General features: G+C 39.0%; 1 protein-coding gene across 5 annotated transcripts in view; it reads left to right on the top strand.

Annotated features, from left to right (window-relative positions):
• CARMIL1 (capping protein regulator and myosin 1 linker 1) overlaps positions 1 to 23,939 on the top strand; it is a gene marked incomplete at its 5' end in the record, with an annotated part of 333,278 nt that overhangs the window by 253,170 nt on the left and 56,169 nt on the right. For all 5 annotated transcript variants that reach the window (XM_084228463.1, XM_084228462.1, XM_084228460.1 and 2 more), the window contains 3 exons: positions 16,165 to 16,340; positions 19,706 to 19,793; positions 22,718 to 22,867. In XM_084228463.1, the coding sequence (XP_084084589.1) occupies positions 16,165 to 16,340; positions 19,706 to 19,793; positions 22,718 to 22,867 (414 nt within the window). The remainder of the gene's footprint in view (positions 1 to 16,164; positions 16,341 to 19,705; positions 19,794 to 22,717; positions 22,868 to 23,939) is intronic.

Below are 23,939 nucleotides of genomic sequence, written 5' to 3'. Positions count from 1 at the left end.
TCATGGTAGTTTTGATTTGCATTTCCCTGATGACAAGTGATGTTGAACATTTTTTCATATGCCTGTTGGCCATTTGCATTTCCTCTTCAGAGAAGTTTCTTTTAAGCTCTTCTGCCCATTTTTTGACTGGATTATTTTCTTTGTTGTTGTTGAGTCTCATCAGCTCTTTGCAGATTTTTGTGATCAGTCCTTTATCATTAGTGTTGTGTGCAAAAATGTTCTCCCAGTTGGTGGGGTTTCTCTTTGTTTTTGTTATTGTCTCTTTTGCTGTGCAAAAGCTCTTTAATTTGATGTAGTCCCAGCTGTTTATCTTTGCCTTCACTATCACTGCTTTGGGTGATGTGTCTGTAAAGATGTCTTTGATGTGCAAATCACGTAGTGTTTCGCCTATATTTCCTTCTATATATTTTATGGTTTCAGGTCTTATGTCTAGTTCTTTAATCCATTTTGAGTTGATTTTTGTGTATGGTGTGAGGTGGTGGTCAAGCTTCATTCTTTTGCATGTAGCGACCCAGTTTTCCCAGCACCATTTATTGAACAAACTTTCTTTGCTCCAATGCATATTCTTTGCTCCTTTGTCAAAGATTAGTTGACCATAAATCTGTGGGTTTATTTCTGGATTTTCTATTCGATTCCATTGGTCTGTATGTCTGTTCTTGTTCCAATACCATGCAGTTTTGATGATTATGGCTTTGTAGTAGAGTTTGAAGTCTGGGAGTCTGATGCCTCCATTCCCTTCTTTTTTTTTCAGGAGAGCTTTGGCTATTCGGGGTTTTTTGTGATTCCATATGAATTTCATCAATAATTGTTCTATTTCTTTGAAGAATGACATTGAAATTTTGATTGGAATAGCATTGAATCTGTATATTGCTTTTGGAAGGATGGCCATTTTAATAATGTTTATTCTTCCAATCCATGAGCAGGGGATGTCTCTCCATTTCTTTGTGTCTTCTATTTCTTTTAACAGTGTTTTATAGTTTTCTTTGTATAGGTCCTTTACCTCTTTTGTTAGATTTATTCCCAAATATTTGATTCTTTTTGTTTCAATAACAAAAGGGATGGTCTTTTTGATTTCTTCTTCTTCAGATTTATTGTTTGTGTATAGGAAGGCTACTGACTTTTGCGTGTTGATTTTGTATCCTGCCACTTTACTGAACTGATTGATGAGTTGAATTAGCTTTTCTGTGGAGTTTTTGGGGTTCTCTATGTATAATATCATATCGTCTGCAAATAGTGATAGTTTGACTTCTTCTTTTCCTATTTGGATTCCTTGGATGTCTTTCTCTTGTCTTATTGCCCTGGCTAGGACTTCCAGTATTATATTGAAAAGCAATGGTGAGAGTGGACATCCTTGTCTTGTTCCAGATCTTAATGGAATTGCTTTCAGCTTTTCACCATTGAGAATGATACTGGCTGTTGGCTTGTCATAGATGGCCTTTATGATGTTGAGGTATGTTCCTTGTATCCCAAGAATTTCAAGGGCTTTTATCATGAATGGGTGTTGCACTTTGTCGAAAGCTTTCTCAGCATCTATTGATATTATCATATGGTTTTTATATTTCTTTTTGTTGATGTGTTGGATAACGTTGATTGATTTTCGGATGTTAAACCATCCTTGTGCCCCTGGAATGAATCCAACTTGGTCGTGGTGAATTATCTTATGGATACATTGTTGGATTCTGATAGCTAAAATTTTATTGAGGATTTTTGCATCAGTGTTCATTAGGGAGATTGGCCTGTAGTTTTCCTTTTTTGCGTTGTCCTTGTTCGGTTTTGGTATTAGTGTAATGTTGGCTTCATAAAACGTGTTTGGTATTGTCCCTTCCTTCTCAATTTTTTGGAAGAGTTTGTGAAGGATAGGCACTAATTCGTCTCTGAATGTTTGGTAGAATTCATTTGTAAATCCATCAGGTCCTGGGCTTTTGTTTTTGGGGAGGTTTTTGATTACCATTTCAATTTCGCTAATTGTAATTGGTCTGTTTAGGTGTTCTATTTCTTCTTTATCTAGCTTTGGGTGATTGTAGAGTTGTAGGAATTTGTCCATCTCCTCTAGATTGTTAAACTTGTTTCCATATAACTGTTCATAGTAGTTACTGATTATTCTTTTGATTTCTGCTGTGTCCGTTGTGATTTCTCCTCTTTCATTGATGATCCTGTTTATTTGTGCTTTCTCCCTTTTTTCCTTTGTGAGCCTGGCTAGGGGTTTGTCTATTTTATTGATTTTTTCAAAGAACCAGCTCTTGGTTTCATTGATCTTTTGGATTGTTTTTTTAGTTTCCATTTCATTTATTTCTGCTTTGGTTTTTATTATTTCTTTTCTTCTACTGGTTTTGGGGTTTTTTTGTTGTTCTTTTTCTAGATCTTTGAGCTTCGAGATTAGGTTGTTTCTTTGCGTTCTTTCTTGTTTCTTGATGTGAGCTTCTATTGCTATATATTTTCCTCTTACTACTGCTTTTGCTGCATCCCATACATTTAGGATATTGGTGTCCTCCTTGTCGTTCAATTCAAAAAATTTTTTAATTTCTTCTTTGATCTCCTCATTAGTCCAATGGTCTTCCAGTAGTGTGGTTTTTAATCTCCATGAGGTAGGAAAGTTCCTTGCCTTCTTTTTATGGTTTATTTCTAGTTTGATGCCTTCATGGTCAGAAAAGATGGTTGATATGATTTCAATCTTGGTGTATCTGTTGATGTTTGTCTTGTGCCCCAGTATGTGATCGATCCTGGAGAATGATCCGTGTGCGCTTGAGAAAAATGTGTACTCCGTTTTTTTGGGGTTTAGTGTTCTATAGATGTCTGTTAAGCCCAATTGCTCTAGGTCTTTATTTAGAGCTTTGGTTTCTTTACTTATTTTTTGTCTTGTTGATCTATCCATTGTTGATAGTGGTGTGTTGAAGTCTCCCACTACGTATGTGTTTTCTCTGATGTCTGTTTTCAGAGAGGACAACAGTTGTCTGATATATTTTGGTGCTCCTTCGTTTGGTGAGTATATGTTAATGAGTGTTATTTCTTCTTGAAGTATTGTCCCCTTGATCATAATGTAGTGACCATTGGGGTCTCTTTTTATCTTTTTGAGTTTGAAATCTGTTTTATCTGATATAAGTATAGCTGTTCCTGCTTTCTTTTTTGGTCCATTTGCTTGTAGGATTGTTTTCCATCCTTTAACTTTGAGCCTATTTTTATCTTTTGTAGCTAAATGTGTTTCCTGGAGACAGCAAAAGGTTGGGTTTTGTTTCTTAATCCAGGCTGCAACTCTGTGTCTTTTTATTGAAGAGTTTAGTCCATTTACATTTAGAGTTAATATTGATATGTTAACATCTGTATTTGCCATTGTGTTTGTCTTTCCTTTGATTTTATTTCTTTATTCTTTTAATAACTTTTTTTTTTTTTTTTTTGGCCTTCTTTCATTGTTATTCGTCGCTCTGAGGTTCTGGCTTTAGGACTCCTTGTAGTATTTTTTGGAGTGGGGGTTTAGTTGCAATGAAATTCCGGAGTTTCTGTTTGTCTGGGAAGGTCCATATTCTTTCTTCAAAGAGGAAGGAGAGCTTTGCGGGATAGAGTATTCTTGGTTGGCATCTGTTTTCTTGGAGTCTGTTGACTATGTCCCTCCACTCTCTCCTTGCCCGTAGTGTTTCTTCGGAGAAGTCTGATGTCAGCCTGATTGGTTTTCCTTTGAATGTTATCTGTTTCTTCCCTCTTGCCAGCTTCATTATTTTTTCCTTGTCCTGGATTCTTGGGAGCTTTACTATTATGTGTCTTGCTGTATTTTTCCTTTCGTCGTGGAAGTTTGGTGTTCTTCTTGCTTCTTGTATATCAATTTTCAGCTCCTTCTTCACATTTGGGAAGTTCTTTTCAATTATCTCTTTGAATATTTTCTCTGTTCCTACATCTCTCTCCTCTCCTTCTGGTATTCCTATAACTCTTATATTTCCTTTCCTCATGGAGTCAGATAGTTCCCGAAGTCTTTCTTCGTTCTTTTTCCTTCGTACTTCTCTTTCCTTTTCTGTTTTGGTTCTTTTTATTTCTGTGTCTTCAAGATTACTTATTCGTTCTTCCATTTCATCTATTTTGCTTTCATTGCTTTTCCCAGAATTCTTTAGTTCTTCCATTAATTCTTTGATCTCCTGCATTTCTTTTACTTCCCTCTTTAGGGACTCAATTTCTTTCTTCTGACCATTGTTTTCCCTCTCTAGGGACTCAATTGCATTCTTCTGATCGTTGATTATTTTTCCCTTATCATTGTTTTCCTTTATGACTTCTGTCAGTTTTTTAATCACGGCAATTTTAAATTCTCTTTCTGGAAGGCTCAGAAATTCTTCCAAGTTATTGTCGTTGCAATCTGGGGGCTGGCTTTCTTTTTGTGGTGTGCTTTTTCTCTGGAGAGTTGCTAGGTTGCGTGTGGTTCTTCTCCTCCCTACTGTCTGTTTTCTAATTTGCCGTATGCGTTGGGACACTGTGTTGTTGGGACTGGCCGGCATCTTGGGTGGGCTTCTCTGTTCCCCTCTGGTTCTTCCAGGAGTCATCTGTCAGTTTCAAGCAGCCTTTACTGGAGAAAGGTCCCTGTTCTAAAATGCCGATGTGGGGACACACTCCCCTGTGCGCCTGGTCTGCCCCGGCGGTGGGTTCCTGCTCCCCTCTGGGCTTGGACTGCAGGCCAGAGGGGGTCTGGCGTGGGCGAACTTCCCCCGCTCACCTCTGGCTCCTGAGGAAGCCTTCTGCAGGTAGTCTTTACTGAAGAAATGTCCCTGTTCTAAAATGGTGATGTGGGACACACTCCCTGCGCTTCTGGTCTCAGGCACACTCTTCTGCGCGCCTGGTCTGCCCCGGCTGTGGGTGCTCGCTCTCCCTGTGGGCTCAGACTACTTGTTCGGAAGGGGCCCGGTGTGGGCTAACTCCCCAGCTGGCCACTAGCTCCTTCAGTAGCCTGTGCTGGGGTCAAGTCTCTAGGTGGCACCAGAGATCTCTCCTAGAGCCCTTGGGGAGCTGATTTTCCACCCCGTGGGACAGGGAGCAGAGCGGGGATGGTAGGGTACACCTCAACGGCTTTGGGGTGCTGTGTCTGCCTTGTGCCCCACCGTTGTGGGGAACCCACGCCCCTAATTTCGTGCCCCGGGTCTCAGTTCCAAAGCCCTCAGTTCCAGGACGCGGGCTGTAGCCCAGATCAGTGGCGCGGGAATGGCGCCTTTTGAATCCCGCTCCCCTGCCTGGGCACCTTGTTCCTGCTCACTCAGGGAGGGCCTCCGCCGTCTCCCCGCAAGCCTAGGTCGCAGGCGCGGGGACCTGGGCAGCTGCAATCTGAGCGCCGCTTTCGCGCAAGCTTACGGGGCGGCCGGGGCTGTGTGCTGGTGCTGGTCTCCTCCTGGGGGGCGGGGCTCTCTTTAATGGCGCCTGGAGCTCACCTCCGCGGCGGATCCTGCAGGGTTCGCCTCAGCTCCCGTTCACGGGGTGTGGTGGCTGCAATAGTTCCTTTCCACTCACAGTCCCGCTTGCTGCATCCGTTTTTCTTGTTGGGCGTTTTGGTTTGTTGTTTCCCTTGTCTCTGCCGGTCGGAGAGTGCCGCCTCTGTGGGCGGGGGAGGGGAGCAGGGTTCTGCGCTTCCCTCCCTTCTGGTCCTCTTTTACGGCAACTTTCTTCTTCGGGTAGTTTGCTGGAGTCGTCCGTTTATCTTCCGTGTCCCACTTCTCACTGGGACCTGCCGCTTTTCCTCCCTATTAACTTTTTTTAATGGGAGATCTTACTCGCAGCGTCTCCTCGCCGCCATGTTGCTCCCAATGTACAATAATTCTTAATGTAGGACTATGTAAGACCATGCATCATGTCGATGTACCAAAGCATTGGGAAATCTCAGTCTTCCTATAGCTCTCTCCTTGACTGTCACACAGAACACTCAGTTCTCACAGTTCTTGTCACCAGATGTGTTCCCACACCAAGCCATTTTCTGTGATACCTGCTGGGTGACCTAAAATTGAACTCAATTCTGATGCTAATTTTCTGGAGATAACATCAGGTGCCACAGGTTAAGGGCTTAGTCCCATAAGACTGTGCCAGCCCCACTTCAAATGCCATCTTCAAACTCAGGTTGTCACCTGTGCTTCTGACTAATCGGCTATAAATATGAGGTTCCTATGACTCCTTTTGCCCTTCTCAAGAAAGGGGTGGGGAGGTGAGGGAAGACTAAAAATCCCAAGCTTGGTCTGTCCAGTGACCAGCGCTCATCCAAGAGACACCCTCCCACATCCATAGTCCCCTCATTAAAACAGAAAACACTCCCATCACCCTGGAAATTGCAAGGACTCCGGGAGCTTTGTAGCAAGAACTTGGGTCAGAGAAGAAATAGAACAAAAGATGCGCCTGCTACTGTCACTAAGGAAATAACAAGGATCTTAGCACCTCTGTGCCAGGAAGTGGACACAGAGACCAGTGCACATTTTCTATGATATGACAGCCAGCACAATTGATTTCTAATTTCTAATTAATTCTGCTAGGGTAAATACCTACAGTTGGCCCAGATCTAGATCAAATAGTTTGTGCCTTAAAAGCTGCTCTCCATTAGTGTAGGATATGGCTCCTTTTGCTACATCCTTCCTGATACTCTGGATATCAACCTTTCAATATTTGTCAGTGTTAAGGGTTTATAAAATCCGTGTCTTTAGGGATTCTTGAATAGCCAGTGAGATATCAAATAATTTTATTGTCCATTTTGTTATGTATTTGTGTCTGTTGCCTGGAGTTTAAAGTATGTGTAAGTACTAAGGGCATGCTAAGAACTGGCTGGCCTTTCATCAGCCTCAATCACTTTCATCAGCACCTTCCACTACAACCGATGCTTACTGTCCCTGTTACCTTAATTCCTTCTAAAGGCACCAAATAATTAAAATTACCTCTTGAGGTCACTTTGGGGAGGGACTCGGAGGCAAAGATCTGAAAGAAAAGGCATTTTTCTTAAAAGCCTGAAATAATTAAGTATATTTAGGACTAAAATATGTTTTTCTGGAAGTAGCCATTCCCCACATTTTTTTGATGCTGACCTCTCTGATCCCTTGTCAGTGTCACAAGTGTTCTCCATCCCAGCTTCCTTATTTGCAAGAACATGACATGCTTTTTTCTCATTCCCACTATCTCAGAGGTCCCTGGGTCCTCACATGGCCTGTTTTTCCTCATCCCCACTTGCCTGTTTTCAGTCCTCTCATTCTTTCTGAGTTTCGAGTTCCTTTTCATTTGGGGACATCTGGCATGAATCATAGCAAATCCTCAATCACAACTTCTTAATTAAATGTTACTTACTGTTTCCTTTTAACTGGGTCCATATTTAGCCATCCACTAAAGACTATGGCAAGTTGTTTCTAAATCCTTCTATTTTACCTGCCAAGAGGTAAAATATTTTTAAAAATGCCCCTCATTTGTGTATTTATATAGTCTTACAATACCTTGATTTTCTTCAGATTATGTAGGAAAAATATATTTTCACTACAATCAGTATTCAGTTTCTTACTAAATTACCATGATCTTGGGACCTCCCTGGTGGTGCAAGGGGTTAAGACATAACCTATGAGGCTATCCACAGCCACTGCAGCAAGAGTTCAATCCCCAGGCCAGGGAGCTTCCCACATGGTGCAGCAGACCTCCCCTGACTCGCCTGCTGCTCCCCTCAGCAGAGTATTTCAGTCAATCTGCCTATTCTGCTCCCCACTCTGTCTTTGGTGACTCCTCTTACCTGCCCCCACACCTCTGGCCTACACCCCAGTTCTTGTATGCATAAATAAATAAATCTTTAAATAATTAAATAAATAAATAAATAAATTACTATGGTCTTTATTTATTTCACTACTGGTGCTCACTTTTCCTGGCTAAAAGCATCCTTTCTCTAATTCCCAGATTCTCTAAAATAACGTGATACTAACAGTAGCTTAAATGAACAGATTATTTTCTTTAAATAAGTTTTTAGAAAAGTGAACGAAAACAAAATGGGACGAGCAGGCAGGGATTTGTGTCCTCAGTTAGCTCTTTGTTTTGAGCAAGTCACTGACTTGTTGAAACTGAACTTCCAAGCAAGATTGTCCTGATCTGGAGATAATCAGGGAATTCTTTCAAATGTAATACCCAGTTGTCCTAGATCATGGTCAGTGTTAGACATTTTGAGTATTAGATGACATTGAATTCAAGCAGTTCTTTGAGTCATCTTTAAAAAGAATTTATATTTCAGGAAAGCAAACCAAATCACCAGATGAGTCAGCCTTCTCCTCAAACTTCCTGGGGAGAAGTAGTGAGTTTGAAGAAAGGTATTTTAAAAAATACTAACTCCCCTCCTCCCCCCCCCCTTTCTTTTAGTCCTTACATTTATTCCTAGAATAAAAGCAGATGAGTAAGTAGAATGCGAATTTATTAACATAAGGAAACTTTCATTTTCCCCTCTGGTGAAATTCAGAGGGCTTGTTTAGCTTTGGAAATTCTTGATTTCATTTAGGCCTTAAGTTGTGAAATAATTAACTGGTAAGTTTCAGATTGACTTAAGAAATGAGGCATGTGGGGTATAGCTGGCATTTTGGTAGCTGTTAACTCAGTTTGGCTACAAGAGGTCTCCAAGTTTGCTCATTTTCCCACACTTTATATTTTCTAAAACAGAAGAACAATTTCAAGCACTTGAATGTGGAAACTGCATTTGCTTTTAACAAATGACAGCAAGTCACTGGCTCCCTGTAAGAATATGTAAATATAGCTGCCATGTTCTAGTCCAATTTATTTTAAAAATATTAGCCAGATTTTCTGAGTATTTAGAATTAGCAATTAAGAAATGTAGACCCTCATAACTACTATTGGGGAGTTGCAAAATGAAATCTCATTATCACATTTCAAATACAGGCCTGCTCAGGTCAACTTGTCTGAAGTTGACCTTTAGTACAACAGAGGAGACTAACGAAATGGAGAATATATAAGAAATGTGAAGAAACATGGCTAGAGTAAGAAAGTTTAACAGAAGCCTAATTTGAATGTCCAAGAGGAAAGAAAAGAGAGTAGGAGAAGGCAGCAATTGAAGAGATGGTGGGTGAGAATGTTAGGGATTGATAAGAAGCTGAACTTTCTAACTCAGGAAGTCCAGCAAAACCCAAGCTAGACAGATAAAAGCAAATCACATCTAGAAATAAGCATAACGAAAGGTGAAGAACACTGAAACAAGGGAAGATCGTAGCAGGAGTCAGAGAAAGAGAAAAACCAGATTATTTCAAAATGACCAATGATAAGACTGATGAGGCAGCTCACTTCTCAACAAATGATAAACCAAAAGACAAATAATATCTTTTTAAAAATTTATTTTTGCATAGAAGAACTGGGGTGTAAGCCAGAGGTGTGAATGATGAGAGGATTCACCAGAGACAGAATGGGGAACAGCGGGTGAATTTACTGAAATACACTGCTGAGGGGAGCAGCGGGAGAGACAGGAAAGATCTGCTGCATCACAAATAATATCTTTAAAATTCTGAGGGAACATACAGTGTAAATCAAGAATTATGTAAATCTTGTCATTGAAAACTTTTTCAGCCAAACCAACATCGAGATAGTTCATACATGCACACTTAAAGGATCTACCTTGGAACAAAGAAAAAAATATTAAAGGTAGAGGGCCTGAAGCAAGAAAGAATAATAAGCAAGGAAAATATCAAGTGTGGGTAAATAATAGCAACATGGACTCTATGAAAACAATGCCTAATTTGCTACAAAGCTTAAAAGAAATACAAGTAAAATACTAGGAGGGAGTATTTAAGTCTGTAAAAAGTGAGTAAGAACAGTCTGATGTCCTACTTTTAATCTGCAAAATATTTAAGAGAGCCATGTTAGACTCACTTTGTCTAGTATGTTAGCCACATGTGATCATTTAAATTAATTTAAATGAAGTGAAATGTAAAACTCAATTTCTCACTTGCACTGGCCACATCTGAACTGCTCAGCAGCCACACCTGGCCAGGGCTCTCTTATTGGATAGCACTGGGAGTCACACCATCTCAGAAAGTGCTGTCATCATTGCTGCTTGAGACATGAAATGTCAAATGTGTATGTTACATTTCCTGGTGTAACCGCTGTATTGGAGACACACAGGCTTAGATTAGATGCCAGGACTCAGACTGTGTGTCTGCAGAGGCATCACAAAGTGCTTGGGTTACAGCAACTGGTGTGTGCAGGTAGGTGTTTCCTAAACCTACTGCAATACAGGGCCCCTGAAAGCGCCCATCGAAATCAAATGATGCCGTGGAAAAGGCGTCCCTGAGGATAGAACAGGTCATTGAATTATCCAATTTGCCAGGAGGATATAATCACAAAAGTATATGCAGCTTATCATATGACTTCATAGATATAAGTGGACAAAATTACAAAAAGAAATTGTCAAAATCACCATGATGATGAAGATCTTTAAAAAGACTGCTAGTAATTGATAGATCAAATAAATTTAAAAAGTGATAAACAATATTTTAACAACAGAACTACTTGTTCTGATCTAGTGGACCTGTCTAATCTATGCACTAACAATAGGAGAATATCCATTCTTTTAAAGATACACAGACTATGAATGAAAAATTCCCAATAAATCATAAAGAACATCTCAACAATTTTCAAAGACCACCTTCTCTGGTTCCATTTCAAGCATTTAGAATTTAATCGCAAATGGTAGCTTTAAAAAATGGAAAAAAAACTCCACATGTTAATAAATTTGAAGGGTCAAAGAGAAGGAGTAATTTAAATAAGATATTTCAAATTAAACAATAATGTAAATAATATCAGAACCATTGAAATGCAGCTAAAGTATACTTCTCATGAAATATATGGTCTTAAGGGCCAATATTGAAAGTAAAGAAAGTTGAAAATGAATGAGCTAAAACATACGATAATTAAAAAGTTAGGAGGGAAGTGTCATGATACCTAAAACTTTCAGATGATTCAGAGAGAGAAAGATTCAAATGTTGCAAATTATTAGCAGTTGGTACATTTTAGGGGAAGGGTTTGGGTGTTTAGTTCTCATTCTTTCCACTTTTTTGGAGAAAAGATGGTCTGGTAGTTTTTGGAAATAACTTGGGAGTATAGAGAAAAACGTATTTTCTTTGAACTCAGTAGTAATAAGGCAAAGATGTCCATTATCACAAGTTACATTCAGCATCATTCTGAAGGTCTTAGCCAGAGTAATATGATAAACAAAATAAAGTGTAAGGATTGAAAAAAGGAAGAAAAATTATGATTTGTACATTTTGTGATGGTCTACTTAGAAAATCCAAAAGAATCTGTAGATAAATTATTAGGATTAATATAGTAAGGTTGCTGGAGATAGACCAATATGCCAAAATTTATTGCATTTTTACATACCAGCTGCACCTAGTAGGAAATGTTATTTAAAAGAGTGACCAGTCATTGCAACCAAAAAAATTAAAATATATGAAAATAAACCAAGCAAAGATGTGTAATGACTCAATGGAGAATTATAAACTTAATAAAAAGACTTTAACTAGTCAAAAGCAAAGTGAAATAGCTGTCAGTGTCATAGGATGTCGGTCTTTCCCAAACTCCTCTGATTGGATACAGTTCTTTATAAAAAAAAAAGAAAAAAGAAAAACAAGCCTAAGGCCAACAGATTTTTTAAAAGAACTTGGCAAAGCTAATTTTTTTTTTTTTTGTGGGACCCTCACCGACGACTGGGGAACGAACCGGCGCTGCAGAGGCCGCGGGCAGCCTCGCAGCCCAGCGCTCAACCGCTGCACGACCAGGGGAGGCCCAAGGCAAAGCTAATTTTAAATGAGAAAGCAGTGTTCAATGAGAGCCTGATATATGTAAAGAATAAGGTTGATAGTCTTGTCCTACCACATGTGAAGACTTATCATAATCAGTATAGTGCATAGAAATAGACAAAACAATGCAACAGCAAGAGAAATTCCAGAAATAGACCCCCACACACACATATATGTAAAGTTAGGGAATAGCCAAGGTAGTTTTGAAATCTGTACAGAAAGAATGGACAGAGTAGTCACTACCTGCTCCCAATGAGACCCTGGGCTTGCGATACTTTTCGTAAGTTTTTTTAATTTATTTTATTTTATTTTATATATTTTACATCATTTTTCTTTTTTGCAGAATGTATGCATTTTCATCTTTGTTATATTCCCCATACAATTGTACCCCCTTATTTTGACCCCAATTCCTCCTCTCCCCCGTCCCCTATCCTCATAATATATCTCTGGTTTGTAGTTGCTTGTTGATTTTAATTTTTGCTTTATTATAATTAGTCTTTTTCCTAGTCCCTTATTTAGATTTTCTAAATTCCTGCTATGAGTGAGACCACCCGGTATTTTTCTTTTTCTTTCTGGCTTTTTCACTGAGTATGATCCCCTTCTAGCTCCATCCATATTGTTAAGAGCTAGTTGGAAAACGGCCTGTGGCAATAGAGTAGGTGTCTCTAGCTTCTCAAGAACCTCGATATCTATATGTAAAATTGCTTATTAGATTTTCTGGGTGTTAACTAGCTTCTTAAAGGGATTCTTTATCCCCCAAAATGGTTTTTAGATGCTGGATTCTGCACCATTTTTGACCCATTCAATGTTTGAGGTCCTCCCAGGTTACTATGAGATCCCCAAGAGTGTCATCAAACACAGCTTGGGGTATGAAAGGGTGCTGGGTAGAACAGGAGGCAGGGGCAAATATGTCCCCTCTCAGGACTTCCCTGGTGGCCTAGGGGTTAAGTCTCAGCCCTATCACTGCTGTGGCCTGAGTTCAATCCCTGGGCAGGGAGCTAACCCACCTGGCACAGCAGACCTCTCCTGTCTTACCCGCTGCTCCCCTCAGCAGTGTATTTCAGTAGATCCATCCGTTCTGCTCCCCACTCTGTCTCTGGTGAATCCTCTCCCCCACACACACCTCTGGCCTGTACCCCAGTTCTTCTATGCAAATAAATAAATAAAATATGTTGCTCATAAAACGTGTAAAAAAAAAAAAAAGTCCCCTCTGAGAGGTAGTGCTTGAGCTGAGCTGCATATGGAAAATATGGAGGCCTACAAATTCTTCCTACTGGCTATGGAGGCAATAAGGATTCAAGGCTAAGAGAACAGAAGATGAAAAGCAGAGACCACGCCTGGTTCGCATGGGGAACTGCAAGTAGAATTGGCTATGAATTGGATAAGAGAAGTATAGCAAGATGGCAGGAAAAGAGGAAATATTTCAGGGATTTCTATTCTGTGCCCCCGAAACACATTTCTGGCCTTTTTCTACTTTTGGAGTAAATATAAAGTGCTTCTGGCATGTAGTGAAACGGTTTGAGGGAGGTGGGTCTAGGGAGACATAAATTTCTGACCTCATTCAGTGCATTCCTCACAATAAAAGCTTTGCAAGTCCAAGTTGATGATGCTGTTGAACTGATTATTGCTTGGGGTGGCACAAAGGGAAGGATGAGACATATTGCAGTTGACCTTTCTGTGATAGAATACCTAGGTGGAAATGTTTAGTAGGCTTTTTTATGGAGATGTTGCATGTATTATTTCTGTGTCTGTAGATAACCATTTGGTTGAGAATCATTGGCTGATAGGTAGCGATTAAAAGCCAGGTTCCTAGTGATAGATGTTGAAGGGTACGGTTTAGTGTACAAAGGACTTTGGCGCTTGGAAGGGAATCATGTTTAAGGGTCTGACCCGGGAGCTGGACATAAAGTAATGGTCAGGGGCTTCTCTGCAAATTTATCCTGTCATTCTCTCTCCCTGTTCATCAACCCTGCCTCTCCAAAGTTACCCTGGCAGCTTTAGGTGACTTTGACTCAAGGAACAGGGGACAGAAGTAGGCACTGAGGAGAGAGGCAAGGGATGCTTCTTCAGGCACTGGTCAGGGACACTGGGAGAAGAGGGTCGGAGCAGGAAACAAGCAGAGGAAACAGAAGATGTGCGTCCCCCATGCCCCCTATTCCTGTTGAGTGGCCTTGAGCAAGTGAGTTACCTCCTCAGAGCCTCGATTTCATCATCCGTAAAATGGGCTTGCTGAGATCTGTCTTCACTCAGGGTCGTTATATGAGTCAGAAGGCAATTGTGGATCACACTGCTCTCTTGAATGTAAAGTGCTATGTTATATTGTTAGTCAGTGTTGGGCTAGAGGTGATGGTAGCGAACTAATTACATAATATCTGCTGAATTGAAGGCCTAGGCAGGCTAATGTGCCTTCTATAGAGTCAAAGTCGATGTTAGACTTACAGAGCAGAAAGAGACCTTCCAAAGCAGTTTATAAGTTAGAATGAAGAGATCTGCAAAGGTTATTTATTCACTTAAAGCCACTCCATTAACATTCCATGGAAATTTCATGTCACAGCCTGCTTTAGAGACAGGCTTCCTCTAGGTCTGGGGTTTCTTCTAACTGAATTAGCATGGACTTGCAGGAGGGGACTGTTCCGAATTTCTCGGAGGTGATGATGAACTTGAGAGGATCCAAACTAGATCCACATGTGTTGATACCTAAGGCCATTCTTATGAGGAGCACTGGATGCCTCAATACTCAAAATGTGTTTATTCTAATCCCATAGGAGAAAAAGAATCTCTCTCAAACTACTTATTTGTATTGTTTGCAGCTTCCTTGGCATAATGTACTAAATCAGCAATTAGGAATAGCATGTTATCAAAGTATGACTCTTGGAAACTTCTCAACTGGCTGCCTCAACCTCTCCTCTGTTTTTCACAAGATCTTTATAAACATCCTACAGCATCACAAGAGGTTTTACTAGTTGGGATTATGCTTTCCTTGTGAATATGAGAGCAGACGGGCTACTCTCTAGTCTTCCCCAAATGCATTACTCCTTGTTTACACTGGGATAGTAATGAGTCTAATCTGGCTTCCCAAAACTGACATCTCATCATTAGGCGTCTCGTCTCTGAAGTCAGGTGGTTAACACTATCTGTGGTTTGCTGAACTCATGTCATGTGCTGGATTCTATACTGAACACCTTGCCTAGGTCCTATTCATCTTCCATAACCTATAAGATGAGATCTTTTATTTTTCATTTTATGGGGGAGGACAGTCAATGCAGAGGTCCATAATGTAGCCCAAAGTTAGGTGGGACCAGTTTAGCTCTCACACTAATCCTGATGCCCTCCCCGCATCCACTAGTCATGTTAACATCTCAGGCATATCACTCAACTTCCCTTAGTTCACATTCTCCAACTATAAAAAGGTGATCACATGGGTAGCTGCTCTACCTGTCTTCACAGATGTTGGAAGGATGAAATGTTCAGAAACAGTCTCCAAACTCTGAAGTTTGTAATAAGTTATGTAAGTGTTTTGACTGTTATTATTAATGTTGTTTAATGTGCTCTGTGAGTGTTTTTGTCTCTTATTCATGTGTTTTATTGTTTGAGCAATTACAATTTTACCTGTAATAATTTTTTACCTATAATAATTTTACCTAAGGATTTATTTTTATTTCTTTTTAAGATTTATTTATTTATGCCTGCAAGAGCTGGGGTACAGGCCAGAGGTGTGGGAGGTGAGAGGATTCACCAGAGACAGAGTAGGGGGCAGCGCAGGCACACTGACCGAGGTACACTGAGAGGTCTGCTGCACCATGTGGGTAACTCCCTGGCCAGCATGGATCGAACTCGTACTGCAGAAGCTGCAGACAGCTTCAGAGGTTGTGTCTTAACCTCCTGCACCACCAGGGAGGCCCTCTTTTTTATTTTTAAAGGGTAAAACTGACAGTTTTCTGTGGTTGTACTGCTTCTGCTATTTTGATAGAGCAAGTGTATGATTCACCCTGTTTAGGGGTTTCTGTGATTTGCATAGTCACAAATTCAAATCATATTTTCTGGGGTTATCTGTAATTTTATTTTCTAGTATCAGGAAGGGCAATCTAGAATGGTAAGTTTGTGTATAAGGGTGTGTAGGTATCTTTTTGAACACTATGGTGAATGTATTAAGTACAGCTAGCATGTCATAACTTCTGTGTGATGCTGGGGTGAATCTCAACATCTAATTCAAAATGATCACTGGAGATCAGTGATCAGCCACCAGGAGCGGCTCCGAATTCTTGGCTGTGCCTTGGGGATTCTGTTGTATCCTGTTCTGCCAGAAGGAACTCACCTTGTATTTAACCACCTTTCAGTTTTAGGACAGGCGGCTTTCTTGCTATATTCTCATCTGTCCCTGACCTGTGCTGCATTGCAGGTGTTGCTTGAGTCCATGGTTGATGCTGCTGAGAATCTTTGTCCTAATGTGATGAAAAAAGCCCACATTCGGCAAGACTTGATTCATGCCAGCACAGAAAAGATTTCCATCCCACGTACCTTTGTTAAAAATGTCCTGTTGGAGCAGTCTGGAATCGATATCCTTAACAAAATTAGGTAGGTTTACAATGTTAACAAACCTTGGATCTGCAGTTTCTGTGAATGCAACTGAGGCAGCTGTAAAGGGTGTTATTGTTGGGCTTTATCCATACAGTATGTTTAGGCATGACTAACAGGCAGACCCTGGGTATAAACATAGCTATGCATAACGCATGGGCTTGCTGTATTTCCGGAATAAGATGACCACAGACTTGCTTGCTTTACTGAAGAACATACTGAAGAACAAAGTTCTCTGCTGGTTTTAAGGGTTTTTTGTTTTTCTTTTTCTTTTTTTTTTTTTTTTTGAGAGGGAAGTGCTTATCCCGTCTGCTTCGAAAAGCACCTTTATGTATCAGGAGCTGGAAGACTGAAACCATTTGCTTTCTGCCACTGAACTATAGTGGACAAATGCACACCTGTATATAACTAGGCAGAGAGGCTCACTATGACATCCTTCTGGGTACTTTTGGTTCATCTGGATACTGTGTATGTGCTCATGTTTTTCTGGAGTGTTTACATAAATTCTGCTTGATAACGTTTGAAAACTGTGCCGAGATAAAAATATTTAGAAGGTGTGATCACCAATAATCTTTCCTGAATTTTTATGTAGAGATTCTGGGGTGATTGCCAGTATTTCATTATAGTGCAGCCAATACTTATTATGTTTCTTTGTTGAGGAATTAGGTGATAAGAAACTAAGTTTAGAAACATTTTAAGTTTCCCATTTTAACCTTTCCTGAATTTGGATGAGAATATTTAGATGTAACAGAAATAACACCTCGTGTTGCGAGTGGTGCTAACATATAATGTAACTGATGACAACGTGTAAGAGAAATGAGAGTTAAAAACAAAACAAGCCAAAAATTACATCATGATCTAGATATCAATGACTGACAGGCAGCTACTTTGATTATAGAATTTTGGGGGTTGAGGAATTCTGCACTAACTGGACAGTCTCAGGTTAAAGCTGTCCTATGTATATGGTTTAAAAAAAAAAAAACAAAAAGAATGGAAAACAAAACAAAACAGCAGCAAAGGTCCCAGCTGAATTGTAAGGCAACTGGAAGGGCTTAAGAGGGGGAAAGAAAGTGTTTCAGAGGGCTTATGGAATCCCATATTAATGATTTTATGGACTCTAGAACTTACTAAATATTTCTAGCTTCAGAATCTTTACAGATACCTCTTAGGTATGAAGCAGAAAAAAAAAATGTATTGATCACCGTTTGTTCAAAAGAACAGATTGAATCCCCCATATATCACAGTGAGATGCCTTTACTGCAGTGCCTAATTCCATCCAATATGGTTACTTAGCATGAAAGTGGGCAAATTCTGAGAGTTGAATAGCAGTACAGACCTCCTCACATCAACACATCAATGATATGTCCTCTAAAGAGTGACTTAGCTTTTCATACGTTATGCTGAGCAGTAATAAATAGAATGAAAATATACACACCGATGCTTGTGTTCATATATACGTGTGTCCATAGGTATACATTCATTGCTTGTATGCCCAGGCAGATTAAATTCTATCACTTCTTGTAAAAATTTTGTGGAAGTGGAAGTTCACATCCAATAGGAAAATGACAGAACAGTTCTGAGATATTAAAAAATAATTGCATTTTTCATACTACAATTTGATATGGATAAACTACCCTTCCTCCTTACCTTAGAAAAAGGGGAGTGAGGAGAGGGAAAAAAGAGAAACAAATTATTGACTATAGTTTCATGAGGAAATAAACACGTCTAAAAACAATCAGAAGATGTACATGTTCAAGTCAGATTCTCAGGTCCCTCTGAATGTTTGGGGTGGGGGACCTAGCAGTCTTTTTTTTAATAAGACACCTGGGTGAATCATATCATCGGACACTTCTGGGGAATAACGAGATAAATTATTATATAAACCAAATAGCTAGTAAGACCTTGTTTCAGAGACAGGAATGAAAGAAACATCCTTTTATCTTTAGCTCAGGGAAATTTTTACTGTAGCCATCAAAGATTCTATTCTTCTGCCCTTCCATCAGGAATCTTCTGCGCTGAGCAATTTCAATGCAGATTACTGCCTTTATGTTAGAAAGGTATAAGTCAGAAGGAAAAAGAGAAATATCGGATGGTTTCACTTATAAGAGGAATACAGGGGAACCAAATAAGACATCAGGGGAAAAATAATAACAATACAGAGCACAACAAAACAAAACAAAAACAAGCAGACAATTATAAACCAGAGACATCCTGCAGGGTGGTTGGAGGGAGAGGGATCAGACGAAGGGAGGGAGGAGCACAGGGGACTGAGGTGATGGTGCACGGGGGCATTGGTGAAGGAAACTCTACAGGGACTACACCTGAGGGTAGGGGGGATGCAAACATTGTTCACAAATGAACAATGGTGTAAAAAATATATAAATGCAAAGAAAATTTTAAAAAAGAAAGGTTTTTCCCTGTAAAACTGATAGACTTGCAACATTAGCTTTGGAATTAAATCATTTCATTGTGATCATGCGTTTCCCCACCTAAATACTTTCAAACTGTTGACTTCAAAAGCAGACTCAATTTAGGAGCCAGTGTCATAATGTGAATCTGTCCCTCTCCAGCAAATTCACCTTTAAACACACTATTCATTTATCTACATTGGTGCTTATGTGCAGTCCTGCGGGCTACTTCACACTGAAGACATGTGTGGAAGTTGAATTCTTGGGAATATGAAATAGCTAACATGCTCACTAAAATAACAGCCATCTGACCACAGTGGCTGAGTCATTTATTAGAGAAAACTACAAGCCACTTTCTATTTTCTGGGCACCTTTCTAAGGTCAGGCCACAGACACTAAAACAGTGCATTGTGGGTAAGAAAGGTACATTTTGTTCAGAAAAGGTAAGAGCACAGTGAATCTGTAACTGCTCAAAGTAAGATGGTTAGTCCAAGCAGAAGCAGTGTAATATGGGTACCATTTGGTTGGTAAGAGGGTTTTTTCAAGGCAGGGGATAAGCATAACCAAAGCTTAACAACCAGACTAGACTTTCTTAATTTACTCCAGCCCAGGTTTGTTTCCACTTATGTCAATGGGTGAATTGTTCCTCGCCACACGCTCCATATGGTTCCCGTTAAGTTTGTCTTTATCCAGATGTTTTTCATTTCTACCCCTAAATCTTGAGTTTTGAAACTGCAGAGGCAGGTTGACGTGGGTAAAAGAAAGTCTGTTACCTGTGTGTTTATGGCAGTGTTTAAGGCTGATGTTTGGAAATCCTTAGCCCTGTTCACACATTCTTATATTCCATTTTCAAAGACAGAACAGAATCACAGTTGATTTTATCCACATAGCTTCAAGAATGGGTGATTTTTCTTTTTTCCTTGCACAAATAAAATGCTGCTTTTGATTTTCACACAGTGAAGTGAAGTTGACTGTGGCCTCCTTCCTCTCAGATCGAATTGTGGATGAAATTCTAGATGCACTCTCACACTGCCATCATAAACTGGTGAGTGCTATATGCACATCCTTAGTGGGACCTTCTGTTTCATTTCTGCAGTCGTGCAGCATGGCCTCCATCTTGGGGATGTGGTATCTGTTCTCCTTTGGACTCCTTTGTAACCTTTTGGTTAAGATCCTAGTTTTCCTCCTTCCTCTTCTACATTACTTCCAGCCATCCTAGAATAAGTTATGATTTCCCCCTACTTTCAGGCAATGACAGGGGAAGCAGAAGTGATGGTACCTGGAAATCTTGCTGCCATTTGTCATGTCAGTCAAAGTTTGCATAGGAGACTGAGATCTAAAATTAAGGTTTTTTGGGGGGCCTCCCTGGTGGCTCAAAGGGTTAAGACTCAACCTATTTAGCTGTCCACAACTGCTGCAGCACAAGTTCGATCCCTGGCCAGGGAGCAACCCACATGGCGCAGCAGACATCTCCCGTCTCGCCCACTGCTCCGCTCAGCAGTGCGTTTCACTCAGTCTGCCTGTTCTGCTTCCCACTCTGTCTCTGGTGAATCTGCTCACCTCCCACACCTCTGGACTGTACCCCAGTTCTTGTATGAATAAATAAATAAATCTTTAAAAAATAAATAAAAATAAAATTAAGGTTTTAAATAAAACCTTATTTATTTTTAAATAAAAATAAAATTAAGGGTCTGTGCCCCTTTCATTGTTCTATGTATGAGAATGGACTATTCTTTTTGTCTTCAAATTTTTGTGATTTGCCAATTAATTATATAACTGTATCATTTGGGGGGTGCAACTTCACACCTCCATATGTGCACAGGCTTCACTCATCCACCAAAACTCCAGTGCAATGTCCTTCCCTCCCCTACCTGCTCCTCCCAGGACCCTCCGTCCCCTTGGTAATCAGTATATTTTTCACAGAGTCTAACAGTTTGTTGTTTTTTACCTGTTGGTTTTCTTTAGTTATTTATATTCCACAAATGAGTGAAACCATCCAGAAACTGTCTTTCCATTTTTGACTTTCTTCACATAGCATAATCACTTCAAGATCCATTCTTTTTTTTTTTTTTCCCCAAAAGATGCTGTTTCATCATTTTTAGTAGCTGAGTAGTATTCTATTGAGTATATATGCCATGGGGGAAATGAAATATTTGACATCCTAAGAAAATGCAAATGTGAAATGGATATATTCTGTAGTGACTAATAGCTGCTGAATTGAATGCCTGTGTGTCCTTCCTTTCAATATTAGTGACATCCAGTGTCAGTGCATATGAAAAATATATCAGATATATCATGTCTGTCTAACTTCAGAAAGTCTTCTGAGAGATAGATAAAGGTTTTACCTACTGTTTATATTTTTGTGTCTCAAAAATACTAGCAATATGATACAGTAGATATCTCCCACTCAAGTTATGATGCTTTCTCCAGATAAAAATTTCAAGTTAACTATCTATGTTGCAGATATACAGTTTTGTGGCACTTAACTGTTAGGTGACATTAGAGACCAAGATGAGAGGTATAGTAACAGCTTGTTCTCCCTGGGTAGAAAAAATAGGTGTTTTGAAAAACTCATTTCAGAGAAGTACATAATATTCTTCTCTGAAGTCTAAGGTAAGATAGACATTTGAGTAAGATAGCCTACTCAAAGTATTGCCCACAGAGTAGAGCTGTCCCACTAACAGATAGTCATTAGTCCATGACAGGTTATTTAAGCCATAAGAGGAATGTGGAGAAGCTTCTAGAACAATTTGATGTGGCCACAATATCCAAACAAATGCTGTTTTTTCCCCTCATTTTTCTTTTTTATTGTATTTTTACCAGTACATTGGCTTATAGTTAATTGGAAATAGGAAAAAAAGTAGTTCATTGCATTTAAGAGAATTTAAGAAGAACCAGTTCCTAGTTCATGGCATAGTAAAGAGCTACATTACCGATTAGAGCTCCCAACTTCGACTTTTCATTTTTTTAAATAAATAGAACCAAAATCAATAAAGTGTCCTTTATATATAAAACAGTTTTTTGATAACCCACAACGTCAGGAGCTGCCTCAAAATGCCTTCTTGATGATACATATACTGGATTATTGTATTAGCATGCATGTGAGGACTGTACTGAAAATCTGAATTTTGTGCTGCTTTTGCGTTTGTGTTTTGAAGAGTTTAATTACTGAAAGCATTGACATTTTCTTTTTGCAATTGAAAAAAAATTGGGTGAAAGCACTTTTGTTTTGAACTTGGATTTTAATATTAACATGTTGGTTTGGATTGTAAGAGAAGAGCTTAACTGCTAATGAAAGAAATAGTATCCTCAAAATGAAATTTTGTTTTGAAAGACATTCCAATACCATTAATATTTTCTCCAACTTAAGTTTAGATGTGTTCCCAGAGGTTCCATGGAATTGTCAACTGGTTCTCACCATTTCAAAAGAATTAAACCAATGAGTCAACTTAGCTATAGAACTTATTAATTTTAGCTCAATTTATTCTACTTCTTACTATTTAGTTTTTTAGTTTTCCCTAGAATGTAACACTGGAAATTAATAAATCCTGTCAAATATGGTATTCATTACAAAAACAATAAAATTTTGTTAGCAATTTCCTTACTTTCAACCCTTAAAATTAATCAAATTTGGCATCATTTTATTTACCTCTCATTAGATACTTTAAGCATTAGGTATAGAAATTCAGAGAAAATATGAAATAAAAATAATAAAAAGAACACTCCTTATTTTCTTCTAAGTAATCTCCTCATTTACTAAAGGTTTTGTAATTTCTTGCTTAGAACACTCTGAGCTCTCAAGAAAGATAATGAAATAGGAAAGTGTGTATTTATAAAGAATTGTTAGCCATCTGCAGGCATAATCCCTCACTGTACCATCCTGTGAGAAATACCTACCAAAATTCAGCTAACACGCTCTTTCCTTGCCTCTTGTTTTAATTTCACATTGTACACATCTTGATTCTCTAGGCTGACCACTTCAGCAGACGAGGCAAGACACTTCCTCAACAAGAGTCTTTAGAGATCGAGCTGGCTGAGGAGAAGCCAGTTAAACGCTCAATCATCACTATGGAGGAACTTACAGAGATAGAGCGTTTGGAAGATCTGGACACTTGTATGGTAAGACACATCCTTTTGGTAGCAGCATTATCCTACTCACTGGACTCAGCTATTATATTTTTTAAATACCACCTTTGAAAAAAAGAAAAAGAAACCATTCACAATGTCCTTCAACTTCTGAAGAACATGAATAAATGCTTTGAGGAAGACTTAATCAGATGGAAAGGCATACCGTGTTCATGGTTAGGAGATTCAACTGTGGTGTCTTTTTTGTCTCAAATCGATCAATTAAGTCAGTGCAATTCTAGTAAAAATAAATAAATATAATATCAGCTTTATATTATAAAACCTCCCCCTAGACACAATACTTTCACAAACTTGTTGCTATTAATGAGTTAATAAACCTTACTCTTCGGGTCCCCATGAAGGTCCTCTAGCTAACTTTTATAATTTTATAAAACTTTGAGTACCTACATACTCTTTCCCAAAGAAAAATTGTGAAAGTTTCAGTGAACATAAAACCTAGATCTGTCCCTATATCCATCGTGGGGGGGAAAATTTTCCTAAATTAGGAGAAATTGATTATTTTACTTTTAAGGCTCAGGAAACTATCTTTCCATAAAAATCCATTAAAAATGTGTGGAAGGTCTTCTTTCTCAAACAAAATATGTAGATAGGATGACTCTTTCTTAATCCTGTAGTTGGTTTGCTTTTTCTTTCTGCTATTGCTTCCTGCTTTTTCTTTTATACAATTTTTGGGTATAAATTTGTATTTCCTTTTTAGTTCCTAGCCTGTCTCATTCACTTGACTTGATGTGCTTTAGAAAATGGAATAATATTCACCATAGTGTTTATATAACAGGGTCTTGATTACTTACTCATTTTCTAAATTTCATGTGTTGTACCCATCTGGCTGTATAACTGGAATATTCAGATTGTTGATACTTTTTTCCTCTGGGGATAATTTTACCTTGGTTCATTTCGTTATTGTAAAATTTGTAATACTAGTATGATTGATTCTCAATTTACATAAAACCATTATTTGTGCTTCTATATTTAATGTTTTCAACCTCTCTTTTTAACATTTTTATGCTTTAGTAAAATACTTTTTTTTAATTTCTTTTAATTGGAG

The sequence above is a fragment of the Talpa europaea genome (assembly GCF_964194135.1).
Source record: "Talpa europaea genome assembly, chromosome: 2".
Lineage (NCBI taxonomy): Eukaryota > Metazoa > Chordata > Mammalia > Eulipotyphla > Talpidae > Talpa > Talpa europaea.
The sequence above is the reverse complement of the archived record's forward strand: the minus strand, read 5'-3'. Positions and strand labels throughout refer to the sequence as shown.